The sequence below is a fragment of the Drosophila navojoa genome, chromosome 5, assembly GCF_054131105.1.
Source record: "Drosophila navojoa isolate 15081-1374.11 chromosome 5, UAZ_NAV_1.0, whole genome shotgun sequence".
NCBI lineage: Eukaryota > Metazoa > Arthropoda > Insecta > Diptera > Drosophilidae > Drosophila > Drosophila navojoa.
Window position 1 is genome coordinate 16119148 of NC_142893.1, and position 18745 is coordinate 16137892.

The 18745-nt window shown below is 47.6% G+C and overlaps 1 protein-coding gene across 50 annotated transcripts in view; it reads left to right on the forward strand.

The window, feature by feature from the left end:
• The window catches only part of Dscam1 (Down syndrome cell adhesion molecule 1), a 78049-nt gene that overhangs the window by 34619 nt on the left and 24685 nt on the right, over positions 1-18745 (forward strand). For 2 of the 50 annotated variants that reach the window (XM_089261758.1, XM_018105654.3), the window contains exons 6-9: positions 4959-5082; positions 11203-12047; positions 12139-12300; positions 12462-12767. In XM_089261758.1, the coding sequence (XP_089117884.1) occupies positions 4959-5082; positions 11203-12047; positions 12139-12300; positions 12462-12767 (1437 nt within the window). Of the gene's footprint in view, positions 1-496; positions 621-931; positions 1056-1190; positions 1315-1504; positions 1629-2144; positions 2272-2380; positions 2508-2779; positions 2904-3155; positions 3280-3354; positions 3479-4131; positions 4256-4368; positions 4467-4742; positions 4867-4958; positions 5083-5399; positions 5524-5830; positions 5955-6257; positions 6382-6698; positions 6820-6915; positions 7037-7130; positions 7252-7328; positions 7456-8709; positions 8834-9350; positions 9475-9538; positions 9663-10354; positions 10476-11202; positions 12048-12138; positions 12301-12461; positions 12768-13293; positions 13582-14057; positions 14349-14443; positions 14735-14911; positions 15203-15318; positions 15610-15725; positions 16017-16628; positions 16920-17025; positions 17317-17814; positions 18109-18745 lie in introns of those variants that run through there. The other 48 variants (XM_089261769.1, XM_089261773.1, XM_089261786.1 and 45 more) reach the window with 46 other exon arrangements.

An 18745-nucleotide genomic window follows, 5' to 3' on the forward strand; every position in this document is an offset into this window, starting at 1 on the left:
CCTATCCTGTGCCCTACTTTAGGTAATGCTGCGTATCCCAACATAGGGCAGAGTTTTCTTTAAAGTAGAGTTTACCTATATTTATATTTGGATTTGGTTTTTCAAAGAGCCCGTTGGCAGCGTTGGCCCCAAGCTGACTTCTGGCGATGATTCGCGCACAACCAAAGTTCAGCTCTCGCATAGCATTACCTTGCTCTGTCCCGCTCAGGCATTTCCAGTGCCCTTCTATAGGTAAGGCCAGGATAGGAGTTGTTCCTTATCTCCCAGTTCAGACAGTTTTCGACTTGATTTGATCAACCTACCTCATTTACTTCACCTTTGCAGAGCCTGTGGGCAGCGTCAGTCCCAAAATTAGTACAGGCGAGGATTATAAACACATCAAAGCCAAAAGTTCTTAAGATCTGAGTTTGCTCTGTCCCGCTCAGGCATATCCACAGCCTTTCTATAGGTAATACGCGCTAGAGACCCTGACCTATGCGATCTAAGGCAATTACAGAGCCCATTGGCAGCGTGAGTCCCAAAATATCGAATGCGGATGATCTGAAACATGTGAAAGTTAAGAATCAGCATAGCCTTAGTCTTCTATGTCCCGCTCAGGGTTATCCACAGCCAGCTTATAGGTAATATATTTGGAGTACCAGCCCAACATTTCAGCTGATTTAGGGAATCCCCTGAGAGTTTTCTGCGAGTTTCCTTTATCAATTCAACATTTTGCAGAGCCCGTTGGTAGTGTGGCGCCCAAGTTGAACTTTCTTGAACGCTTCAAAATGATGCAAGCTCAGCTGGGCAGCAGTTTCAACATACAGTGTCCAGTGCAATCGTATCCAATGCCAGTTTTCAAGTAAGATGAGTTTACAAGTCTCCCAACATTCAGTTAGTTCAGACATTGTAAAATTGAGTACTTGATATTAGAGCGAACTGCGTTTTCTAGAGCCCGTTGGCAGCGTACGTCCCAAGGTGAATCCGCAAGACAAACACCAGTTCATAGACGTGGAGCTGAACAACAATTACTCGCTGCTCTGCCCAGCTCAGTCCTATCCAACGCCAGCCTTTAGGTAGGTGCAAGTCGTTGTTACCTCAGCCACACAAACAGACAGACAGACAGACAGACAGCCAGCCAGACAGTAAGACAGTTTTCAGTGCATGTTTGGGCATGAAAATAAAAAAGGAATTCGAATTTTTTATTGTAGAACCCGTTGGCTCAGTCAAGCCCAAAATAAACGTACAGGACAAACTGCAGACACGCGAGATAGCCCAGCAGGCCGGCTTCGCCCTGCTCTGCCCGGCCCAATCATATCCGATGCCCGCCTTCAGGTACACCCATAACTCCTTTGGCATGTCTGGCAGCCATTTTGTGTGCTCTAAAATTTACAAATTACCCAATTTACGAGCAGTTGACCAGGGCATATTATGTAATTAAATTGTTTATGTTGTTAGACCTCAGCTCCTTGGCCAGTTTTCAAATAATCCGTGGCAATGTCTTACATTTTGCTTATGCTTACAGAGCCAATTGGCAGTGTTCCGCCCAAGGTGGGCATAGCCGACGAGTTGTCCAATACGAGAACTGTCCAAGGCGCCCGCTTCAGTCTGAAATGTCCAGCGCAATCGTATCCCATACCCTCCTATAGGTAGGACTCGAGCTCATCAAACATTCAGGCAGCTTTTGTGTGTTTGGCAAAAGCTGAAACCTGTCACAATTTCGTGTTCCTTTCAGAGCCCATTGGCAGTGTGCCGCCCAAAGTTAGCATAGACGATGAAGTGGCCAATGCTCGGGCATTTGTGGCAAAGAGTTTGAGTCTTAAGTGTCCAGCGCAATCATATCCCATACCCTCATATAGGTAGGCCTCTTTCTTGCCCTAAACTCGAACTCAACTCAACATTCAAGCAGTTGATTAATCTGTTTAGCTTAGCTCCAATTCGAGTGTTTATCCTCTCTAGAACCCGTTGCCTCGGTGCCACCCAAGCTCAATCTACTCGAGAGAGTGCGTACCATGGAAGTTCCCTTGGGCGCTCAATATGCCATGCAATGTCCGGGTCAAGCCTTTCCAGTGCCCATTAATAGGTGATTGTATATCCATCTCAACTTCAGGCTGCTTTCAATTTAGCATCTTTTTGGATAGGTTTTAAGCTTCTTGATTTTCCAGAACCCATTGGCGCTGTTCCACCCAAAATTCTCAATATCAATGACAAATTCCTACTGATGCAAGTGAAGCTGGGATACGATTTCTCCATGCAGTGTCCTGGTCAGGCATATCCTGTGCCGGTGGTTCGGTTAGTTACGTTTTCTCATGCAAGTCGCATAGTCCCAGCCCACATTTCAGGCTTTATAGATTCTAGAACTGCAATGATTCGATAATAAATATTTATATTTATTAATTAGAACCCATTGGCTCAGTGCCACCAAAAATTACCAATCTGCACGACAAGTTTCAGTTCGTTCAAGCGAAACTGAGCGAGGATTATGCTATGCAATGTCCTGGCCAGGCATATCCCGTGCCCATCGTTCGGTTAGTCTGAGATTAATATGCCGTTTATTATTTATTTTGTAGAGCCCGTGGGATCTGTGCCACCAAAAATTAGCAGTCTGCATGATAAGTTTCAAGTTCTGCAAGTCAAGTTGCATGAGGATTACGACATGCAATGCCCTGGCCAGGCATATCCCGTGCCCATTGTTAGGTTAGTCCGAGCAACCCTTTGGCAACATTCACTTGGACAGTTGATATTTTCTTTTTAATATGAAATAAGCAAGCTGAGTTAATTGAAAATGTTACCATTGTAGAACCCGTTGGCTCTGTGGCGCCCAAAGTTGATACACGCGATGAATTCACCTTTGCGCGCACCCAACTTGGCCGATCCAAGGCGCTCATTTGCCCAGCTCAGTCGTACCCCATGCCAGCATTTAGGTAAATAGCTAGCCTAACATTCAGGTCTACATCAATTGCATTCTCTACCCATAGAGCCGGTGGGCAGTGTCGCCCCCAAAGTTGATATAAAAGATGAGATCAACTATGCTCGCGCAGCGCTCAATCATAGCCTAGCCATAGTTTGTCCAGCTCAATCGTATCCGGTTCCCATGTTTAGGTAAGACTCGCCCAGCATTCAGGCAGGACTTTGCTTCTCTTTTGGCATTTTGTAAAGACTCTCGATCCTTGCAGAGCCCGTGGGCAGTGTTGCGCCCAAAGTCGATCCCAATGATCGCATAAAATGGGTAGATAAGCCAAAGGGCATATCCCTTAGCTTGCTTTGTCCTGCTCAATCATATCCCACGCCCGCTGCTCGGTAAGCCAGTCCCTCTCAGGCAGTTTTCAGTATAGGTTTTGGTATGGTGGGTTAAGTTAATCTTTCGATTTGCAGAGCCTGTGGGCAGTGTTGCGCCCAAAGTCGATGTCAAAGATCGCATAACGTGGCTTGATAAACCCCAGGGGCAGGCCTTGAGCCTGCTCTGCCCAGCTCAATCGTATCCTATGCCCGCTTACAGGTATGATTCATCCTGAGGCAGTTTTCAAAGCGAAATTTAAGCTGCTCACATGAGAAAATCTTTGCAGAGCCTGTTGGCAGCGTGGCACCCAAAGTTGATATGCATGACAAAATGGACTTTGCCATAAAAAGATCAAATACCTCGCTAAATCTATTTTGCAAAGCTCAGGGCTATCCCATGCCAGCATTTAGGTATATCAAAGCAACTATATTTAGGCAGTTGAAGAAAGATTATTATATTCATTAAATTTACTTGTTGATTTCGTTGTTATAGAACCCATTGGCACTGTGGCGCCCAAAGTTGATTTGAAAGATAAAGTCGCCATGTCTGTCATAAGACTCGCTCAGCCATTGAGCTTGATTTGTCCAGCGCAAGGTTATCCTATGCCAGCATTTAGGTGAGGCTACAGGCAGTTTCTATTGTTGTATATAGATGTATATGAGCTTATCCTCTGCAGAACCCGTTGGCTCTGTGCCGCCCAAGGTGGACATGAATGACAAGCTGACGTTTTCCTCAAAGTCTTTGAATGCATCCCTAAGCATACTCTGTCCCGCTCAGAGCTATCCGATGCCCGCGTTTAGGTGAGCCCCATGGAACATTCAGGCAGTTTTCTCTATCGAATATGCAGTTCTTTATATGGATTGCCTTTGCAGAACCCGTTGGCTCTGTGGCGCCCAAAGTCGACATAAATGATAAAGTCAAAATATCCATCATCAAATCAACAAATTCCTTAAGTTTGGTCTGCCCAGCGCAGGGCTATCCAATGCCAGCCTTTAGGTAAATCAGAGTCGAGTACCGTTTCACCCAAAGTAGTTTGTAGAATCGGAGTTTTGTTATTTCTCAAATGTTTTCTCGAACTTCCAGAACCCGTTGGCTCTGTGGCGCCCAAGGTAGAAATTAAGGATAAAGCTGGCATATTTTTGGCCAAAGCCGAGAATTCCTTGGCTTTGCTTTGTCCGGCTCAGTCGTATCCCATGCCCGCTTATAGGTAATACCCTAATCCAATACTTAGGCAGTTTAGGTTTATATCGTTAGCTTATTGATCTCAACTTTTCAGAGCCCGTGGGCAGTGTGGCGCCCAAAGTAGAAATTAAAGATAAATTGGGTATATTCTTGGCGAAATCGAATCGATCTATGGCGCTGTTATGTCCCGCTCAATCCTATCCAGTGCCAGCGTTTAGGTAAGCGCGTCTAGTTCTCTGCGACATTCAGGCTGTTTGCTAGCTAAAGTTAGGGTCTAACTGAAGTCAATCGGCATTTGCAGAGCCCATTGGCAGTGTGGCGCCTCGTGTGAATCGCAAGGATGAGTTCAATCATGATCGCATAAGCACAACTCAAGCGATTGCCATACAATGTCCGGCCCAGTCGTATCCTGTGCCCACCTATAGGTAAATGCGTCGAGTATCCTTTGCCGCTGGTAGTTTTCCCAGTTGATATCTGAGCGTAGTTCCCTATTCAATTGTTAACTCACTCCCTGCAGAGCCGGTGGGCAGCGTGGCGCCACGTGTCAACAAACAGGATGGCCTGACACGCGACAGCATTCGAGTCGGCCGGACCGTTGCCATTTTCTGTCCTGCTCAGGCCTATCCGGTGCCCTGGTATAGGTAAAACTTTTCCAATTATAGCTGAGTAAAGCCGTCAAGCATCATTGGTTGCAAATTGTAATTAGCCATAAGCCTACTGCTCCTACTCCTCCTCCCCTTCGCTCACCTCTCGCTGTCGCATGATTAAACCCATTCACTCATAACAGCAGCCTGGTCAAAACAATGTTGTCACGCTATTGTTGTGATGGCTTGAGCTTCGGCTCAGTTGCCTCACTTCCATGAGTCCCAAACTCTAAGCAGTTTTCAAAGTACGCCACTTAGTCTCTTGTTGTTATTGTTGTGCTTCCTTGACTTTATAATGAGTTGTTCAATTTAAGAGCCCGTTGGCAGCGTGCCGCCCAAAATTAGCATCGGGGAGCGGCGCAAGGATGCGGAGGTGCCCGTCCAGGGAGATCTGAGCATCTTTTGTCCAGCCCAGTCCTATCCAGTGCCAGCCTATAGGTAAGCGGCCCGAGTCTTTGCATTCATATTCAAGGCAGTTTTCAAGAGTTCTTCTAGAGGCATTTCAATTATATAAATATGCTTTCCTTAGAACCGGTTGGCTCTGTTGGACCCAAAATAAGTGTTGGTGAGCGTCTGAAAGATGCAGCCGCTCAGCTCGGCTCGACTTTTACGCTCTTTTGCCCCGCTCAATCATATCCAGTGCCCGGCTTTAGGTAAACTCCAGCTTCTTTTAGACCACATTCAGGCAGCTTATTTGCTCTTAGGGTTTAACATTGACTGAGTTAATATTTGTGTGTTTTCTCAGAGCCCGTGGGCAGCGTTGCGCCCAAAATCAGTGTTGAGAATCGTCTTAAGAATGCCGAGGCCCGTGTGGGCGCTAGTTTTACGCTCTTTTGCCCTGGTCAAGCCTATCCAATGCCATTTTTTAGGTAAATGGGACTAGATAAATAATTTCAGGCAGTTTTTATAGACTATTGGAAGAGTACATTAACTTTAGTTAAACATATTTTTAGAACCTGTCGGCACAGTGGGTCCACGTCTTACCTCTGGCGATAAGACTCGCAATGTGGATGTTTTGCTGGGCAACAGCTTTACTTTGCTCTGTCCCGCTCAGGCCTTTCCAGTGCCATTTTTTAGGTAAAGCGCCAAGTTTCAATTTTTATAGGCATTCAGTCAGTTTTCAATGAATATTCCATTTTGGGATGTAGTAAATTATTTGCCTTCATTTGCAGAGCCCATCAGCGGTGCAGCTCCGCGCGTTGCTCTGATACAGAAAACCAATCTTGAATATGTTTCGGTTCAGGCAAACGTAGCCATAGTCTGTCCGGCTCAGGGTTATCCAGTGCCTGCCTTTCGGTAAGGTTGTTGTAGTACTTATCCTACCCTTTACAATCAGGCAGTTGGCATTTTATTCTATGTAGATTATGAAATGTAAATGAATCTTTTATCGTAGAGCCCATTAGCAGCACTATGCCCAAAGTTGTCTCCCTGGCCAAATTCGACATGAAAACGCATGCTGGCGCAAGCACACTGTCCTTGCTATGTCCTGCTCAGGGCTATCCCGTGCCAATATTTAGGTAAATCAATCATCACGCTTAAAGAGTACTCAACATTCAGGGGTTTTCAGTTATCGTATCCCAGCTCTTTGCTTAAGGATGAATATAATATTTCAGAGCCTGTTTCGAGCACGGCGCCCAAAGTGCCGCCACTGCAGTCGCGTCCTTTGATTGTGGCTGCTCGAACCAGCATTTCCATATTGTGCCCAGCTCAGGGCTATCCCGCGCCTAGTTTTCGGTAAGCTAACCAATGGACTCCCCATGCCCACCCAACATTTTGGCAGTTTATCAAATTATTTGTCATAATCTACTAAAATATCGCTGGCATTTTCAGAGCCTATTGGCAGTAGCCCGCCCAAGATAAATGCATTGACGTATAAGCCGAATACGGTTGAATTTCATTCATCCACTGCAATTCTTTGTCCTGCTCAGGGCTATCCAGCGCCCAGCTTTAGGTGTGTTAGCGTACATGCATATATAAAGTATTCGAAACCAACATCAGGCTAGCAATATTTACAATTTCTCACTGCATTAACAAACACTTTACAGAGCCCATTTCAAGCACCGCCCCTAGAACACCCGAGCTGGTTCAGAAACCCATCGAGCTGCGTCAGGCTCAAGCGATTTCACTGCTTTGTCCAGCTCAGGGCTATCCAGCGCCCGGTTTTCGGTAAGCCGAAACTCAACATTCAGAGGCAGTTGTTTTTCCTTAAAGTCTTACAAGATTTTTGCTTTGATTATGTATAGAGCCCGTTGGCGGCAAGGCGCCCACTCTGCTCTCCAATGATATCAAACGGTCGTGGATCGAGCGCATGTTGTCAACGAATTTGGCATTATTTTGCCCAGCTCAGGCTTATCCAGTGCCAGCGTTCAGGTTAGACTAAGAAGTAGTAAAGCATAAAGTTAATTTAGCCAAGTTATAGATTAAATGGAGATGTGTTTATATCAATAATTAGGGTCCCACACTCTCCATTGATACGAATATAGTTATAGCAGATATAGTTCTGCTGTGCCCGGTGCAGGCATTTCCGGTGCCCATCAGGAGGTTTGTCGGCAGCCATTCGTGGCATAATGCGTGCCTTTAATAATGTATGAGACGTGTGAACTTTAACCCCAAGCGAGGGGCCAATCACTGGTTCATTCATAAAATGTGCGCGCCAACATGAGCAGACACCAATAAAAACACAAACAGACTAACAAACACACACACACAAAAACACCACACAGACGAGCTGAAGCACTAGCGAAATAGGCGCAAACACACTCATAAAAAGTAAGCTAAATAAACAAACCGTAAATCGGCGGCAACGGGAGATTCATGGAAGAGCACCGCAAGCAAGGCAATTCAAATACAGCCCTTGCCACTCACTCACTCGCTCACTCGCTCTGCTTTGTTTGCATGTGTGCGTTGCTTGTGTTTGTAAACAAACGCACAACACAGCTGTTCGCTCTCTCGTGCTCTCTGCGCTCTCTGCGTACACTGCGCATGCTCGTGCTCCACACGAAATTTCCCATAACAAACTTCCCCTACATGCGCACGCCGTTGCTTGTGTGTATCGTGTGGATGGCATGCATCTCGCTCGCACACCGGTTTCTTGAATGAACGCACGTTTTTGGGTCAACTTTCGTTTGTTGTTTTCAGCTCGACTCTTTCCCCGCCACCTGTTGCCGCCGCAAGCACTGAGTGCGCATGCCTCATGGCTGTTGTTGCTGTTAAGTTTTTGGTAACCTTAAGCTTAGCATTGACCCCAATAAAATATGCATTGAGTGCGTCAGTTATTGCCGGCTTTGTCTTTTACTGCTGCCTCTCACTTTCCCTTTCTTCAATAACTTGGTGCCGGCGAAGTTCAACGTATTTGGGGGTTGCCCTGACTTTCGCAGTCTGTGTCAACAGGTCACGTTCACAACAAACGAGCAAAAGGTCAAAGTTAAAGTTTTTCGTGGCAAAAGTTTCTTAATTACAAGTTTGTTTTGCTTAAGTTTCTAATACGCGTTAAAGAGCGCCAAGTTCAAATTTCCCTTTTTCTTCAGGCTAATTAAAATTTCCCCTATTTATTCAGGCAGTTTTCGATAGATATTTGCAAATACTGGTGAATTGTTTAATGTTTCTACGCTTTAATTTTCTTAGAGCCCATCGGCTCCAAGGCTCCCGCTGTGCCCGCGGGCGTGCAAACATTCCAACAACTGGTTCCATTGGGCGCCAGTTTCGCAATGCTCTGCCAGGCGCAGGCGTTTCCAGTGCCTGTTTTTAGGTAATGCAAGTCTAGTACCCTATAAAAATACCTCTCAGAACACATTCAGCCAGTTGTTAGTGTAATATTAAATACATTTAATGTGTATATATTTTAAGAGCCTGTTGGCTTCAAGGCGCCCAGTTTTCCCAGCGTGGCCTCAACCTTTACCATAAACGCGCCGCAGCAGAGCTGCTTGGCCCTGACGTGTGAGGCTCAGGCATATCCAGTGCCCATATTTAGGTAGGCCAGGATTTAGAGCTTGGACTAACGCTTGTCAACTGGTTCTGTTAACTCTAGGCAAATAGTCTAACTATATAATTTACTTTGTTTTTAGAGCCTGTCGGTGCTAAGGCACCAACATTTTCGAGCGACTCCAAGGGCAGCATCTTTGAGCGTTCCATCAATGCCAGTTTCGCTTTACTGTGCCAGGCACAAGCCTTTCCAGTGCCCATTATTAGGCAAGTTCAGTTATTCAGGCAGTTTTCTGTAGTATCTCGATGGATTTGTTGTAATAAATTTATGATTTTCTTTGTAGAGCCCATTGGCTCCAGGGCACCCACATTTTCGACGGATTATAATTCATTTTCCTATGCGCGAGCTGTGGGCCAGAGTTTTGCATTGCTGTGTCAGGCGCAGGCGTATCCAGTACCCCAACAGAGGTAGACTCTACTCAACTTCAGGCAGTTTTCGTAGTTTACTAAGTTATATAAATTGCATTCACAGAACCCATTGGAGCCAGAGCACCAACATTCTCAACAGATTCCAATTCGTTTTCCTACACCCGCGCTGTGGGTCAAAGTTTTGCATTGCTTTGTCAGGCTCAAGCTTATCCAGTGCCCGCCATGAGGTAGTTTTCCCATAAACCTTTCCTTCAGGCAGTTTTCTATTTCCTATATTTGACCTTTATATATCATATGATGCACTTTTTAGAACCTGTCGGTGCCAAGGCTCCCACATTTGCCAGCTCTTCGAAAATCTCTAGCCTGCTCGGACCTAGCTCGGGCGATATTGTGTTGCTCTGCCAGGCTCAGGCCTATCCAGTGCCCTACTTTAGGTACAAATTCAGACAGTTTTCATCTAATATATATAGTTTTATGCTGACCCAATTTTATTTTCCTAGAACCTGTCAGCGCCAAAGGCCCCACCTTTGCTTCCGATATGAAAAGTTATACATTTGTGCGGCATTTTGGCCAGAGTTTTGCATTGCTGTGTCAGGCTCAGGCATATCCAGTGCCCCTGATAAGGTAGACCCGAACCACTTCAGTCAGTTTTCAGTTCACTCGTGTTGCATTTCGATAAACTGTATATTTTCTATAGAACCAATTGGCGCCCGAGTGCCTAGCTTCTCGGGCGAGTCGAAGAGTTTTACGTTTGTCAAGGAGATTTCCACTAGTTTCGCTCTACTCTGTCAGGCGCAGGCGTTTCCCGTGCCAATAATACGGTTAGTCGGGCAGTTTTCTACTAGTAGAATATACTAATGAATATGAAAAGAATATATATAGAATGTATTCCTCATGGCAAGTCCAATATGTTTTGCAGAGCCTGTGGGCAGTGTGGCGCCTAAAATTTCCGGCGGTCGCTTACAAGAGTTGACAATCTCTGCCGCCCATGATTTGGCTATGCTGTGCCTAGGTCAATCGTATCCAACACCAGCATTTAGGTAACGTGCTGAGAGCTCCCACAGTTTTCCAGGCAGTTTTCAATAGCTTGTCGAATCACAAATTGAAATGCATATTATTTCAGAGCCCATTGGCAGCGTAGCGCCCACCATATCTGGCGATCGCTTGCAGGAGCTAACGCGCCAAATTGGGCTTAGCTTCTCCATACTGTGCCAGGGACAAGCATATCCTATGCCTGCTTTTAGGTACTAAAACAAAAAACTTTCAAGAATCCCTAGAGTTCAGGCAGTTCGTATAGATTGTTGACTTTGCCTTCAAATTTGAACATGTTGAAATTTACAGAGCCCATTGGCCATGTCAAGCCTCGCATTGCCATCAAGAGCATTGAAATCAATGAGGTGCCCTTGCGTGAAACCTTTGTAGGCCATTGTCCGGGTCAGGGTTACCCAGTGCCTGTTTATAGGTAGCTAAATTGATGTTAGGGCGTTCTTGCTTAGGAGCTTTTTCCCACTCCCCCAAAGCGGTTCACAGAACAAGCAAATGATTTGAGCACAGCTCACAGTGGAGGTAGGTATAATCACAGGTCAGTTACTCATGAGGCCATGGATCAAGTAAGTAAAGCGACTCTTCCTGGTTTCTGGATCTATGACTGCTGTGACTGTTCATTGCGGGACTTTTCCCTATGCCATTTGCTCGTTCTGTGTCCGCTCTCCTCTGCCAACTTGAGTCGCTTGACTGGTTTTCACTCACCTGTATCTCTCATTGCAGATGGTATAAATTCATTGAGGGCACCACACGTAAGCAGGCCGTTGTGCTGAACGATCGCGTGAAGCAGGTTTCGGGCACACTCATCATCAAGGACGCCGTTGTCGAGGACTCGGGCAAATATCTGTGCGTCGTCAACAATTCCGTGGGCGGTGAGAGCGTCGAGACGGTGCTCACTGTCACTGCACCACTGTCAGCCAAAATCGATCCACCCACTCAGACCATCGACTTCGGACGTCCCGCTGTGTTCACCTGCCAGTACACCGGCAATCCAATCAAGACTGTCAGCTGGATGAAGGACGGCAAGGCCATAGGACACAGTGACCCCGTGCTGAGGATCGAATCCGTTAAGAAGGAGGACAAGGGCATGTATCAGTGTTTCGTGCGCAACGATCAGGAATCCGCCGAGGCCAGCGCAGAGCTCAAGCTTGGTGGCCGTTTCGATCCACCCGTCATCCGTCAGGCCTTCCAGGAGGAGACCATGGAGCCCGGACCAAGTGTATTCCTCAAGTGTGTGGCTGGCGGCAATCCCACGCCCGAAATCTCCTGGGAACTGGATGGCAAGAAGATCGCCAACAACGACAGATACCAAGTGGGCCAATATGTGACTGTGAACGGCGATGTTGTCTCCTATTTGAATATTACCTCCGTGCATGCCAACGACGGTGGCCTCTACAAGTGCATAGCTAAATCGAAAGTGGGCGTGGCAGAGCATTCGGCCAAACTCAATGTCTACGGCCTGCCCTACATCCGTCAAATGGAGAAGAAGGCAATTGTCGCTGGCGAAACTCTAATGGTCACGTGCCCTGTTGCTGGCTATCCCATTGATTCCATTGTCTGGGAGCGAGGTGAGTAATGGAGGGAGAGAGAGAGAGAGAGCCTCTGTTTTCTATGATTATTCCATGATAACTCATTTCTAACCTGAAATTCCTTCCCCAGATAATCGTCCACTGCCCATCAATCGCAAGCAGAAGGTCTTCCCCAACGGCACACTTATCATTGAGAATGTGGAACGCAATTCGGATCAGGCAACTTACACGTGCGTGGCTAAGAACCAGGAGGGCTACTCGGCGCGCGGTTCACTGGAAGTGCAAGTTATGGGTAAGTTGATGGCTTCGATTACTGCGCCAGCTCTACTCCGAGAGGGCTGAGCGCGCATTTACCATTTCGGGCGGGTCGAGTTTTCAGCAAGGATATATGAACTACCGCAACGCTGGTCGCTCCGTTCACTACCGAGAAATATACGATTTGTTCCACCTCAGTGCCGCCACAGATAGTGCCCTTTGATTTTGGCGAGGAGGCGATTAATATGAGCGATATGGTCTCGGCCACTTGCACGGTCAACAAGGGCGACACCCCGCTCGAGGTGTATTGGACAACGGCGCCGGAACCGAAGCTGGGCGCGGCTCGGCTCATGTCCAACGACGGCATCTTGATAACCAAGACGACGCAGCGCATCAGCATGCTGAGCATTGAGTCGGTGCATGCGCGGCACAGGGCGAACTACACCTGTGTGGCTCGGAATGCCGCTGGCATTGTCTACCACACGGCCGAGCTGCGTGTCAACGGTGATGCTCCTCTCTCTCTCTCACTCACTCTCTCTCTCTTGCTCAGTTATTGTCTGTCTTGGTTCGCTTAGTAGTTGTACTTTGATTGTAGAGCAATTGTTTTTAATTTGTTACACCCTCCGCTACCATCTAAGTACTGCCTCAGATAGTGCCCTTTGATTTCGGTGAGGAGAGCGTCAATGAGCTGGACATGGTGTCCGCCTCCTGCACGGTGAACAAGGGCGATCTGCCCATCGACGTGGCCTGGACTAAGAACGGCGGCCGGGTCTATACCAACGATGGCATTGTGGTCACCAAGACCAGCACGCGCATGAGCGTCCTGAGCATCGAGTCCGTGCGAGCTCGCCACGCCGGCAACTACTCCTGCGTGGCCACCAACAATGCGGGCGAGAGCAAACATTGGGCCATGCTGGCTGTGAATGGTTAAGAGATTTTATTTCCTTTTTGGCTTATTCACTTTTCACATTTGCATTGCTTTGCGTTTGCTTTTATTTTCCGCCGACAAAAAAAAACACCCTCCTCCCAGTTTTGCCTCAGATAGTGCCCTTTGACTTTGGCGAGGAGAGCATCAATGAGCTGGACATGGTGTCGGTGTCGTGCACCGTCAACAAGGGCGACCTGCCCGTGGACATCTACTGGACGAAGAACGGCGGACGGCTCTACACGAACGACGGGCTGCTGGTCAATCGGAACAGCCAGCGCCTCAGTGTCCTCAGCATAGAGTCGGTGCGCGCCCGGCACGCGGGCAACTACTCCTGCGTGGCCACGAATAACGCGGGGGCAACGCGTCAATCGGCGCTGCTGGCCGTCAATGGTTAATCGATGTTGCTTTAGTTCTGCTTTGTTTGGCTTTTGTTTGCTTTTACTTGAACATCAATCCCACCCGAACCTTACAGTACTGCCCCAAGTGATGCCCTTCGACTTCGGGGAGGAGAGCATCAACGAGCTGGACATGGTCTCGGCCTATTGCACGGTCAACAAGGGCGATCTGCCCTTGGATATAGCCTGGACCAAGAACGGCGGACGGCTCTTCACCAACGATGGCGTTGTGGTCACCCGCAATAGCCAGCGCATCAGTGTGCTGAGCATTGAGTCCGTGCGCGCTCGCCACGCGGGCAACTACTCCTGCGTGGCCACCAACAATGCCGGCGAGACGAGGCAATCGGCCATGCTGGCTGTCAACGGTTAACTATATACAGCTCCCGATTTCGAGTAGCTTCTGCTTTGGTTTTTGGTTTAGTTTATGTTGATATATCCCATATTCCCCCGTTCCGTTCTGCTCACCGCCAGTGCCACCCTCCATCGCCCCCTTCTCGTTCGGCGACGATCCTGTCAACACGGGCGAAAACGCCGGCGTCCAGTGCATGGTGCAGAAGGGCGATGTGCCCATCACCATCAAGTGGACGCTCAACGGCCGGCCCATTATCAACGGCGAGGAGGGCATCACCATACTGAAGCTGTCGCCCAAGACCAGTGTCCTGAACATAGCCGCCGTCGAGCAGTACCATCGGGGCACCTTCAGGTGCATTGCCGAAAATAAGGCTGGATCCAGCTATACCACCTCCGAACTGAAAGTCAACGGTATCGCCTCTCACTGGTTTCTAGCCCTACCCAATACGAGTTTAGTTTATTACTTTGATTTATTCATTTATCATTTACACACATTATCCATACAGTGCCGCCCCACGTGGTGCCCTTTAGCTTTGGCAGCGAGGTATTCAACATGGGCGACGTCTTGAGCATCAATTGCATTGTGCTCAAGGGCGATTTACCCCTGGAAATATTTTGGACTCTGAACAATGAGACCATTGAGACAGCGGTGAATGGCTTTACGGTCATTCAGCTGAATAGTCGAACGAGCTACCTCAGCGTGGATATGCTCGAGGCCAAGCATCGTGGGGTCTACAGCTGCATTGCCCAGAACCAGGCGGGCCGTGCCAAATATAGCGCTGAATTGCAAGTTAATGGTTCGTTGCTGAAAAGCTTCCTGCTGCCACTATTGCTCTCTCTCTCTCTCTCTCACTATCTGTATGCCTTTCTACCTAACATCTATCTGGTTTATTCGGTGAGGCGTGTGTGCTGTCCAGGCTTAGCTAGCTAGCTGGAACTCAAGTAAAGAGAGTCTTTTGTCCATTCTCATGCAGTTGCGCCACAAATAAGTCAATTTTCCTTCGGAGAAGAGCCGCTGAATCGCGGCGAGGTAGCCAGTGTCAACTGTGTGGTGCCCAAGGGGGATTTACCTCTAGACATTTATTGGACTATTAACTCTGCGCTGATTGTCAACGGTGAGCTGGGATTTACTATCGTGCGACTCAATAAGCGCACGAGCTCACTGAACATTGACTCCTTGGAGGCGGCTCATCGCGGAAGCTACAAGTGCATAGCCAACAATTCAGCGGGTTTTGCTGAATATGTGGCCATACTAGAAGTGAATGGTTCGTCGCGTGCTTAGTGCTTAGTATATGTAGTTAATTCCTAGTTTTATTCTTTTTTCTTTGACATTTATTATAATTTGTTGACCCCCATTCCGTCCCCTCTATATTCTGAAAAGTGCCCCCGCAAATTCAGCCCTTTGACTTTGGCGCTGAGCCCGCCAACACGGGCGAAATCGCTGGCATCTTCTGCATGGTGCCAAAGGGCGATTTGCCCATGGAAATACGTTGGACCCTGAACTCGGCGCCCATCATAACGGGCGAGCACGGTTTCTCTTTATCGCGTATGAATCCACGTACTAGCTCACTGAATATTGACGCGCTGGAGGCCAGACATCGAGGAATATACAAATGCATAGCCACAAACAAGGCGGGCAGCGCTGAATATAGCGCTGAATTACATGTGAATGGTTTGTGGGATTTATGAGAGGATCATAATTCATTTAATTCATATGCATTTCAATTTAGTTTCTTTTTGTTTTTCATTTCTTTGATTTGTAATCTAAAACCACTTAAACCCTTCAAGTGCCACCCCAAGTGCGACCCTTTAGCTTTGGTGAATCAGCGGCAGATGTGGGCGACGTTGCCAGCGCCAATTGTGTGGTGCCCAAGGGGGATGGGCCCCTGGAAATACGCTGGTTCCTTAACGCAGTGCCCATTGTTGATGGCCAGAGCGGTTTTAGTTTGGGGCGTTGGAATGATCGAACGAGTCTGCTGAATATCGATTCACTGAATGCAGTTCATCGCGGCATTTACAAATGTATAGCCAGCAATGCGGCTGGCAGCAGCGAATATGTTGCTGAATTGCAAGTTAATGGTTTGTTTGCTCAGCTACGCTTAGTTAGTAAAATGTACTGAACTCTATTCTTAAGTAGCACTAAATATTAATTGCTGAATTCAAAGATTCATGTTGGAGCACTGCTTAAGGCTGTAAATTGAATTTGCTGTTATCTCAAAAGCATCAAAAACTGCTGAATTAGTAGGTACAAAAACCATTCAAGTAGATATCAAGCTGTATTGTCAGAAATATTACAAATGACTGCGCTGAATTGAAGCTGAATTGTCGGGACTATTCTTGTCTTCAATAACTGCTTGTAGAATTATTTTAAAAGTGTGCTGAATAGAAGCGGAATTGTCACTTTTCACTTTTTCAGATATTTCTTGAAATAAATATTAGAACATAGATAGCTGAATTAAATCTATATTATCTTGTCCAATCTGTTTTCCAGTTTTTGTATAGCTTTGGTTAGTATTATTGCGCTGAAATGAAGCTGAATTGTGCTGTTCAGTTTTACTTCAATTTCTTATACATTTCTTGTCACAATTATTACAAAAATGTGTGCTGAATGGAAGCTGAATAGGTGTTCCGTTGTCCATTTCAACAAATACTCCCACTCTATTTGCTAGTATTCTTTTTCTATACGTCCAGTACCTCCACAAGTTATGCCCTTTGTTTTTGGTGACGAGCCCTCGAACTATGGCGATAGCACGGCCGTCCAGTGCATGGTGTTCAAGGGCGACACGCCGCTGCAGCTACACTGGACCCTCAATGGACAGCCCATAACGAACGAGAATGTGGGCATACGCATTATAAAAATGTCGCCGAAACTTAGCTCATTGAGTATCGATTCCATTAATGATCATCATCGCGGGCTGTTCAAATGCATTGCCAGCAATTCAGCGGGCAGCGCTGAGCAAACGGCAGAGCTCGTTGTCAACGGTTTGAGCTGCACTACATTATGATCGAATTACGTATACGAGTAGTAAATATATTTGGTTTTTGGTTTTGATTTTGAAAATTCCCCACGAACATCACCTTCCCGCAGTTCCCCCACAAATTCGACCCTTTGACTTTGGCGACGAGGCCTCCAACTCCGGCGAAACGATGGGCATTCAATGCACCGTTATCAAGGGCGATCTGCCCATCAACATCAGCTGGGCGCTGAACAATCAGACCCTGATCAGCGGCGACTGGGATGTGGTCATCGGCCGCATGTCCAGCAAGTCGAGTACTCTCAACATTGACTACATATCCGCTGAGCATCGGGGCATCTACACGTGTCGGGCTCGCAATCCAGCTGGCGAGAGCAGCTACAGTGCGGAGCTAAAAGTCAATGGTGACTCCACAGATATCTATAAACTTGTTCTTTTGCTTTCGATTTCTTTTTGTTATTCTTCTGTTCGCTTTGCCATGTCCATACCCGATCCTGACCAGTGCTGCCCAGCATCCATCCCTTTAGCTTTGACAACGACGCCAACGAGGGCGACAGCATCCAGCTGACCTGCCACGTGTCCAAGGGCGATCTGCCCTTGAGAATACGCTGGACCCACAACGATTTGCCGCTCTTCCCGCACCTGGGCGTCATGGCCAGCAAGATAGGCGAACGCATTAGCCTGCTGACCGTGGAGAGCGTGAAGGCGGTGCACTCGGGCAACTACAGCTGCGTGGCCAGCAACAGTGCCGGCAACAGTAGCTATACCACGGAGCTGTTTGTCAATGGTTAGCCCACAATGACGGGAGAGAGATTCGATTGTTATCTTTGATTTAAGTTAGTTTTGGTTTTGCAACTCCCGCCTAACACTTTACACACACTTTGAACACCCCACGCGCCCAGTACTGCCGCAGATAGTGCCGTTCGCGTACGAGGACGTCATCAATACGGGCGACTCCATTGACCTCTTCTGCCAGATTCAGAAGGGCGATCGTCCCATACGCGTGCACTGGAGCTTCGAGCGCAGTGGCAGCGACAGTGGGACGAGCGAGCCACAAATGCGCACGAATCGCATCAGCAGCAAGACGAGCATGCTGTCCATACCGAGTGCTAGTCCGGCCCACACGGGCACCTACACCTGCATCGCCAGCAATGCGGCGGGCACGACCAGCTACGGCGTCAATCTGACTGTTAACGGTATTCATGCCAAGTGATTTTATCTACGTTGGGTTATGGTTACACTTAACGAGCTCACTCCGTTGCATACAAATTCCATACGATACTAATCCAAATCTAATGCGTTCTGATAATGCTCACTACTCTGCTCTACCTCCGCCTCTACCTGTACCTACCTACATGTATATCTACTCATTCATCTGCCTATCCACAACTATGCTATGCTCTTGGAACGTTCCCTGCTTAAGTCTCGCCCAAGATCGCGCCCTTTGACTTTGGCGAGGAGCCCTTGAACTACGGCGAGCCTGCCTCGGTGCAGTGCACCATTCTGGGCGGCGATCTGCCCATGAATGTCACCTGGCTGCTGAACAATGCCACCATTGACAGCTACCACGACATCTCCTTCTCGCGCATCGGCAAACGCATCAATGTGCTCTCCATCGAGTCTGTGGCCGCCCACCATGCTGGCCTCTACTCCTGCCACGCCCAGAACAAGGCGGGCCTGACCGCTCACTCGGCGCGTTTGATTGTTAACGGTTTGTCCATGGATGAAATATGAAAATTCTCTTGCGATACTCCTGATTTTCTTATTTTCATTTACATTTTACTGATTTATTTCTAATTTTATTTTTGCGGTACACCCATTCATGCTCAGTGC